At 48.1% G+C, this 10,000-nt stretch overlaps 1 protein-coding gene across 2 annotated transcripts in view; it reads right to left on the bottom strand.

The window, feature by feature from the left end:
• cdkal1 (CDK5 regulatory subunit associated protein 1-like 1) overlaps positions 1-10,000 on the bottom strand; it is a 250,054-nt gene that overhangs the window by 180,305 nt on the left and 59,749 nt on the right. For both annotated transcript variants that reach the window (XM_080857466.1, XM_080857467.1), the window contains exons 5-6: positions 4,877-4,973; positions 473-521 (exon numbers count right to left, since the gene is read on the bottom strand). In XM_080857466.1, the coding sequence (XP_080713592.1) occupies positions 473-521; positions 4,877-4,973 (146 nt within the window). The remainder of the gene's footprint in view (positions 1-472; positions 522-4,876; positions 4,974-10,000) is intronic.

Consider the following 10,000-nt stretch of genomic DNA (forward strand, 5'->3'; position numbering starts at 1 on the left):
CTCCATCCTCCTCTCCTTCTATAGTTCTCTCCTGTGGTCTCCATCACATGCAATCTCTCTCTTGTTCTGCCAAAGCTGTGCCCATTGCCAAAAGCAACAGGGATGACGCTCAAACACAAGGGTCACATGTACACAGCTGAATTAATCTGGGGTCTGTGTGTGTGTGTGTGTGTGTGTGTGTGTGTGTGTGTGTGTGTGTGTGTGTGTGTGTGTGTGTGTGTGTGTGTGTGTGTGTGTGTGTGTGTGTGTGTGTGTGTGTGTGTGTGCGCGCGCGTTGGGGGGGCAACATTGTCTTTATGTTGTGTGTTTGCTGCTGTCAATTTACATGTTTACTTTAGAAAGGCTTGCTTGGGCAGGTTTATATAGGGCTGAAACCTGAACTCATGCATGCACTTCACTCACACACACACACACACACACACACACACACACACACACACACACACACACACACACATTCTTTCTATCTCACCTTTGACAGCCTCATCCACGACCTCCACAACACGATCAATCTGCTGCACCTGAAACACAGAAGACCACTTCAGACAGGTAACAGGGAAGGTTAAGGACACATACAACACGCACACACACACACACACACAATACAAATTCAAAGGTGTAAACACACACACACACACAAAGTATTAGTGAGAGCTATCTCAGGTAAGTAGTGGGTTCATCACCTCTCTGGCTTATAATGAATATGTCTGGTAGTGATGGCTGCTTCTGTATGGATTATCAATACCCACTGTAGGCTCTGGGAAGCAGCCAGACTCTTCAGGGGATTAAGGCAGAACACACACACACACACACACGGAGGAGCAACTAAACACAAGGTCAACATCTGAGGATATGACAGGGGGCATGCACACAAACACACACACACACACCTCCTCTTCAACATATCCGAACACAAACAAACAAACACACACACACGAGGCAGCAACTAAAAAAAGGTCAACATCTGAAGAAGTGTCTATCCCATGCAAATGGCCAGGGACCACACGTTTTCTAAATTCGACCACAATGGCTTTGACTGATCGGAACATGTCATTTGGCTTCCGATTCAGTCGTAGCGTGGTGTGTGTGTGTGTGTGTGTGTGTGTGTGTGTGTGTGTGTGTGTGTGTGTGTGTGTGTGTGTGTGTGTTCTGCATCTCAGATTGTGATTTGTTTCCCAACACTCTTATCAGACACACATCAGTTATGTCAGGCAGAGCAGCACTGCAGCTCAACACCACTGTTTAGACTGCACACCGACACTAACTGACTGACGATTAAGATCTGACGCAGCTGACGCAAGAATAAACTGCGACACACACTCTCACACACACACACACACACACACACACACACACACGGTTAAAGGCCTCATGAGAAACCTGTGCACATGGACACACACAGTAAGTGGTAAACCACTGCTATGAGGGAAAGAAAAAGCACTGATCTCATTAAAGCACATCTTATATAGAACACAAACACAGATCAGAGCCAAGTGTAAATAAACACACACACACACACACACACACACACACACACGATAGTAATCTCTGTGCTAAACCTGATGGGAATGAGGACGCAGAGGCTCATCTGTGTGCCACACAGTGAGGGGCGTCTGACGGAGTCTCAGCTCAGTCTCTGATTATCAGTGTTGTCATCAGGGCTTTCATCTACGCTAACATCGGGATTAGAGGCTAATCAGCAGCCGGCTACACACAGGAGAACACCAGCATCACACTAGGCTAGCACTCATAGAGTGTGGGGCTAGGGAAGGAGGAGATTAAATGGCTTCCTCACACTCACACACACACAGACACACCACCATCTCAGACCATCTTACTTGAAGACGTTATGTGATACTAAAAGGTTCGCCCTCTATGATGACATGTGAACACACAGACACACACACACACAGACACACACAGACACACACAGACACACACACACACACACACACACACGTCTCTCAGTCTTCCACCATGTGATTTTCTCTGGCTCCTTTCCTCTGTCACCAATCAACCCCTCCTTTAATCTAATCTCTTCAGCAAGGATGCAGTTCTTACCAGCGCTGGATGAGCTTGCATGTGTGTGTTTGTTCTGTTCAGGGGTGGAGTAGCTTGTGCGTGCCTGTGTGTGCGTGCGTGTGTGTGTGTGTGTGTTTTCATTCTGTCCAGGGGTGCGTGTTGTTCTGTCCAGCTGTTGTTTTGAAAGGCAAACTCCATGGGGTCCGGTCAGAGAAAATCCCCTTTTAAGAGGGACTAACTGCTCCCCAGACAGACAGAGGAGGCAAAGCTAAGATGAGTCCCTCTGCAACACCCTCAGGGAACCCAACACACCCACCGCTAACACACCCTGACACACAACATGCCACCCCACTCAAACACCCCTCCTGACATCCCTTCTCCATCTGTCCTCTGTTTGTCGGTCTCTTCCTTTTCCTCCTTATCCCTCTTCTTCCTCCATCCTCCTCTCTCTCCTTCTCCATCTTCCTTTTCCCTCCTCCATTCACCTCTCTCTCCTCCTCCATTCACCTCTCGCTCGTCCTCTCTCTCTACCTCCATCTCCTGTACTTGACAGTGTGTCTATCTTCTGGCTGGGGCAGTGTGTTCTTCTAAGGGATGACGCTGTGAACCTAAGGCATTATCCCGTGTGTGTGTGTGTGTGTGTGTGTGTGTGTGTGTGTGTGTGTGTGTGTGTGCACGCATGTGTGAGTTCCAACTGAGAAAGACTACACACACACACACACACACACACACACACACACACAGAGCCCAGTTCCCTGGCCTAGCAATGAAGGAGAAATTGCCCCAAACACACTGTTAGGCTAGGTAAGGTCACATCGGAGGGAAATGACTGACCGGCGGAGCTTCAGCCCTGAACACTACCTGTGGCGTTGGGGTAAAGGCAGACCGGTCGCTGATGGGATTTACACCAGCGACCACGCAAAAGCTTGGAACTAAACACACCAAGGCCTGGGCAGGTTGCGGACTAGCTGTAGAGAGCCGCTGGGCAGGGAGTACGACCAGGCCATCAGGTAAGTGACCACTCTCTGGGGCTCTACCAAGTGGACACACACACACACACAACCATGTATTTCACAGTAGATTCAACTACCAGACATAATGCAAGGACAGTGTGTAGCATATAGCAGTTAGGTTACTTTGAAATGTGTTTGGTTGATGTGGAGGGACTGGAGGGTTTCTAAGGTACACAATATAAAGGCTGCAAGAGCTCTCCAACACCTTCCCTCATTCTGCAACACACACAAAGCTCCCTACTGAGCTAAAAGATGGGGACCTGGACTATACACACACACACACACACACACACACACAGACACACACACACACAGACACACACACAGTTCTCAATCCCCTGCCCTTGTCAATGCTGTCCTGCTGCTCAGACATCAATAACACTTAACCATCAGCTGAGGAGCCCCTGAGTGGCAGCCATTGGGCTGAGCTGACATTTAGGACCTATACAATAACACCCAGCAGGTATAGGAGAGAGAGAGAGAGAGAGAGAACCAAAGACATATAGGCAATCAGGCCCACATTCGATGGAGTGAGAGAGAAAGATAAAAGAGAGAGACAGTGAGATAGTGCCAGAAGACAGAAGAGAGACAGACGAAAAGACAAATGGAGAGAAGGTGTACAGAGAGAGACAGACGGTATGAGAGAGAGAAAGACAGCCACATAGAGCACAGACACACACAAGCAGATGTATGAGGGGAAAGAAAACCGAGAGATAGAGGCTGACACACACGACACGAAGAGAACTAGACAGTTCAGCCAGGTTTCAGACAAGAAGGACAAATGAGAAAAGGAATATGAAATAAAAAGGAGAGAGAAAGAGAGATGATCTGGACAGGTCTTGCTTCTGTGCCGAGGCCTTTACTATGATGGTAAACACACACCCACACAGATTTTTTTAATTATTCGCCGGAAATAAATTAAACAAAGAAACTCAAATCTAATATTGAAATGTATACCACTCACAATCCCCCCGACACCTCGTGCGATTCAGCGTCGAGATTTAATGTAAATTAATAACAGTGCTGGTTTGCCAAGCTTGAGTGCACCCATAAGCCTGCGCATCTTAATGTATACTTATTCATGAATGGCCAATTGGCTGCTCTCTGCGGTAATCACGCAGTCTGCCCGCGTAGCGAGTGGCGGTCCCGTGTGTTATGTTAAACACCGGGCCATAAATAATGTCATTAAATTCAATAAGCACACGTGTTGGTGTTGTGTGCCGGGGGCCCCTGGTAAACAGCTGGTTGAGCCCGACGCGTCTCTGCGTGTTAGACTGCTGTGGATAACGCCTCACCCTAAGGATCCCAGTCATTTCCCTACACACTCAATGCACCTGGTGGGTGTGCATGTCAAAGTTAGTAGTGAATTTGTGTGTTGTGTGTGTGTGTGTGTGTGTGTGTGTGTGTGTGTGTGTGTGTGTGTGTGTGTGTGTGTGTGTGTGTGTGTGTGTGTGTGTGTGTGTGTGTGTGTGTGTGTGTGTGTACACATATACGTGAGTGGGTGAGTCAGGTGTGTGTACATATGTAATGATAAAAGAGGGATTTGCATAGAATTGCGTGTAACAATGGTTGAGAGAACTAGAGCAGGAGCCAGATCAAACTGCCATCAAACACACACTCTAACCAGACTGTACACATGTGAATATGCTCACATCTTACATGCATGACGAACTCCAGCTACATCTTCATCTATGCCCACACACACACACTCACATGCTCCTCAAACAAAAACACACACTTAAGATCTGATCTTCATCTCTCACACACACACACACACACACACACACACACACACACACACATTTCATTAAATCTTCTATGCTTCATTCTTCTCCTCTTACCCCGATGACACTGAGGCCCTTCAGGTAGTCCATCCTGGGCTGGGCCTGAGGAACACAGCCAGCCACCACCACCTTCTTGTCCTGCTCCTGGGCTTTCCTGAGGACACACAGAGGACACACAGAGAGGGGGGTCAGAGAGAAAGAAAGAACAAACAAACAAACAAAACAAAGCATGGAGAGGGGGGGCCAGAAAAAAAGCATGGAGAGAGGGGGGGGGCAGGAAGAAAGAAAGCAGCGAGAGATAAAGAGAGAGAGAGAGACAGAGAGAGACATATAAGAATACGGAGGGAGACAGACAGACAGACAGAGAGGGAGAGAGAGGGGAAGGGAGTAAGTTAGCAAGACAAGTAGTCTAAAATAGTGTTACATAAGCCAATTCCCACATTGTCACCACCAATAGACTGTGCAAAATGTGAATAGGCCAATGCGTAAATTACATTTGACGTAATGAGCACAACTAGAGCAACAGTTTCATGTCTGGCTTTCTTTGCCTTTCTGAGAGTGTAACTTCACAGGAGGGTTGTGGTTTGGAGTGCAGCAGCACACCAGCCTGGGCAGGTTGGCTTGGCAGCTCAGGCTGACAGGTGGGCCCTACCAGAGCACACAGTGACTGGAACAGGCATGTTGGAGACGACTGAAGTCTGATAAGCCATAAACATACAACAGCCTAGGAACAGAAACAATCAACACACATTCTCACACTCACACTCTGTGTGTCCTCTCTTACACACACACACACAGATATACAGAGGACAGGAGCAGCAGCTGGACTACCAGGGGACAGAGTTCCATCTCGATGTTTGAGACACAGTCATCCCAAATCAGTACTGACAAGACCACCGCAGACTGCTGAGAACCACACACACACACACACACACACACACACACACACACACACACACAACCCCCCCCCATCAGCCAAGATAAACACAACTCAACAAATCAGGTGAGAGAGCGCTTCCCGGAAGACATAGACTGGAACAGACTGAAGCATAAAGAGAGTGTGTGAGTGTGTGTGAGTGTGTGTGTGTGAGTGTGTGCAAGAGAAAAGCTGCCAGAAAATGTTGGCCAAAACAGCAGCAGCGGCAGCAGTGCTGCTGTTACATCACCAGGGTGTGTGTGTGTGTGTGTGTGTGTGTATGTGTGTGTGTGTGTGTGTGTGTGTGTGCGCGAGCGCTGGGCTACAGGGGGAGAGCAGGGGCACTGACTGACTGAGCACATTTTCTTTAGACACCCAACCCTCTGGGGGGTGTGTTTGTGTCTGTGTGTGTGCGTCTGCGTCTGTTTCTGTGCGCGTGTGTGACCTGTGGCCTTACTGCTGAGAGGAAAACCCACTCTTAACACAACACAGATAAACTGCAGATAAACCGGCTCTTCGTAAAGCGAGCACGACGTTTCCAACCCCTCTGAACACCCGACAGACAGACCAGACAGGCAGCCCACCAGCGCTCACACTCAGCCCTTCAATATTTAACCGACACGATATTTAAGCCTGCGATACGGGCTTCAGCGGCGCCGAGCATGTCAGGCTGTTTAGCCGAGGAGTGTTTTAGCAGCGAGCTTCCCAGGGCTGAAACCCACGGGGAGAAATCTTCTCGCTTTAAGAGCGCCGCTCATCTTTCATGAGCGACAAGGGTGATGTAACCTCGTACAGTCTCACACCTGCACTCGTCTGCATTATTTAGCTGCGCCGGCGACACATTTTCAGGCGCAGCGGAGTTGGACTCGCTCTTTAACTTAAAGTAAATAAAAAGCTTATTTCACTTGCGACTTCAGACAGCCGATCTTTCGTGAGCCCTCCCGGCGACAGGCGTGATGTAACCTCGTCTAGTCACACAGCCGCACTCGTCTGCATTATTTAGCTGTGCCGGCGACACATTTTCAGGCACTCGTGGAGTTGGACGTGAATGTTAAAGGCTCGCTCTTAAACCAAAAGTAAATAAACAGCTTATTTCACGTCCGACTTCAGATCACAGAGGGCGTACCGAGGACCAAAGGCCTGGCGAGGTCTCGTCTGACATTCAGGACACACCACAGCGCTCGCACATGTGGCCTCAGGTGAGGTAACCACAACAAGCGGTAAGCTCTCAGAAAAGGAAAGAAAGGAGGCCACTCTCTCTCCATCCTCTTCACCCATTCTTCAAGCATCCTCTCTCCCTCTCTCTATTATAACGTTTTATTGCCATGACAGATTAATATATTCCAATTGCAAAAGAATGAGACAATCAAAAAATACGGAGTAATAAATAATTCAGAAAGAAATTAAACGTGTGCATAAATACATGCAAATACATCAATTTATGAATCCGTATCTTTATATACGTGTATGCATCCATGCATGTATGTATGTATGTATGTATGTATGTATGTATGTACATATGGAGGAAGGTAATATGGTTGTGCAGTGATGTAAATGTGTGTGTGTGTGTGTGTGTGTGTGTGTGTGTGTGTGTGTGTGCAAGCATCTCTGTTTCTCTGTCGTCCACCGCACTGTCACATAAACTCCCGTGACAGTGAATCTTCCTGAAATCATCTGCATGTTTCTGAGAAGCTCTGAGCATCCCTCCCCCAGGCTTCAACATGCTGGGCCGAGGAAGTATGGCCCTCTGGGGACACTGTCCAAAGCGGTCAGCAGAGAGAGGGACAGAGAGAGGGAGAGACGGCCGCCAAAGGCACGTGGCTTCCTGAAAGCATCTGCATGTTTCTGAGAAGCATTTAGCAGGACGGGCTGATATCAGGGCTATGTGGGCAGACGTCACATCGGCCAGAATTTGTGAGATCAGAGGGGAAAGGGCTCCTCCGCGTTAGAGCCAAGCATCTAGCTTACATCATGCCTGCTGCTGACACATGCCCTACACACACTCACACACATACTTACACAAGTGTGGATGTGAAGAATTTATGGGGATATGCAAGCGAAAATGAGAGAGAGAGAGAGACGAGAAGAGGGTAAGGCTGTATATAATGTGTCCACTTAAGCATTACAGTGTGTGTGTGAGTGTGTGTGTGTGTGTGGCCCTCTCAGTCAATCCTACAGATGTGGAGTGACAGGCTAGCAGCCAGGCCCCCACTGAGCTGGAGCCGGATCAAGAGACCTCCACCCGATCCACACAGACATCTGCTCTCACGCACGCACACACACACACACACACACACACACACACACACACTTTAGCGAGTACACAAGACCTTCACCTGATCAACACAGACATCTGCTCAAACATTTCATATACTTTATTTGATTCCACATTACGTCAAGTTAAGTCAGGTTTCATCAGAAATCACATTTTCCGAATAGTCCGACAAATTTAAGTAGTTCAACAGTCCATTATGGGTTGTACAGTTCAAGGGTAGAGGAAACATTGTCTCTTCCAAATAAACATGCTTCCTATATTCCTGATATTGCAGTTCTTTGGCAACTGTTTGGCCTTTGTTTTATAGAGCCCCCTATTGCAAAGTCCACGTACCACCAGTCTGTGAACGTGACCTACGCTGCCAAAAACTAGGACAATCAACTGACACACACCACACACACACACACACACACACACACACACACACACTTTCACCTGATCAGCTCAGACACACGCACACACACTCACTTGCATAAACACAAACATGAACACTCACCCCCCTCACACTTCGGTATAAGCAACCTCCACCTGATCAGCATAGACATTGCTCTCGCTCTCACACACACACACTCACAATTACACACAGTCTCCTATTCACGTGGGCACTCACACACTCACAGACTCGCTCGCTCTCTCTCTCTCACAAACACCCAGAGACCACCTCTACTCTTTCACATAGATACATACAGACAGATACACAATGTAGCATAGGAACATAGGAACATAGAAACATACACACTCGTGTACATCAACTCAGAAACACACACAAGCACAGGCTCCAGACACCTCAACCTGATCAGCTGTGACTTCTGCAAAAACACACACACAAGCAAACACACACACAAGCAAACACACACCCACCCACATTTAACAAATCCATGCAATCAGAGGCATGGATGTGAGACTGAGAGGAATGTAACGAGCCAAGTTCAGTCGACAGAGAGATGACTGGCGCTGCCCACCCCCTCACACTCACCCTCACCGCCACGCTAGCCGGCGGGCACTGCTCACACACCAGGCTCCTGATGGGCTGTGTCAGAGCAGGGCACAGAGGGCACACTGGGGCTGGGCACATGTCAGGAGGGCTGTGTGTTAAACACATTAACTGCCACTCTGCCAAACACACACACACACACACACACACACACACACAGTGTGTACACAAGAAAATATGCACACCCCATGCACAAACATACAAACACACACACACACACACAAGTTCCTGACATGAAGAGGGTACTGCTGCTGAGAAGCATTGCTGCCGCCCCTAACACAGAACAGGCATGGAAAAGAGAAGAGTTCCTGTATACTCAACAGCAGACAGGCATGAAGAGCTCTCCACACACACACACTCATTAAGCACTCTAAAACCATCCACACACAAGAGACACTCACTGAAAACTACACTGAATGCATGCAATCTGAAGAAGCATTCTCAGCTCTGCAAAGTCTCTGTGGCCCTAAGGATACTCATTGAAGACACTATGAAGAAACTATACTTGTTTGTTTGTCTTTGAGTTGCCTGCAGTATTAAATCACAGAGCCCAGCACCAACTCTGTACCCCACTTCAGCTCAGACCATCTCCTCAGCCTGTCTGGGAGCAGCAGTGACTCTGCAGGCCTAAAGTGATGCCATGTGTTATCTAATTCAATAATGCCAGCGGGGGTTGTGCGGTAGATACATCAAGGGGCCCACCTCGACATTTCTGCAGATGCATCTTGATGTGATTCATCTGTAGAAATTTCAAGGTGGTTGGTTGATGTGCCCCGACGTGAAATATTAATAAGGATACTACAAACTCCCCTTTGGAGAAATAAGACCTAAAGATACACAGTAGCGCCGCAGGGAAAGGGGGCTCTGACAGAACTCTGGAGGTAAATGCACAGGGGTTGAGCTGCTAAGGTCTGTGCCATAAGACCACAGAGCATCTCTAATGTAGGCTATACACAGTATGCACAGTAGAGGTCCATTTCTATGTTCTGCTATTTA

The sequence above is a fragment of the Sprattus sprattus genome, assembly GCF_963457725.1.
Source record: "Sprattus sprattus genome assembly, chromosome: 19".
Taxonomy (NCBI): domain Eukaryota; kingdom Metazoa; phylum Chordata; class Actinopteri; order Clupeiformes; family Clupeidae; genus Sprattus; species Sprattus sprattus.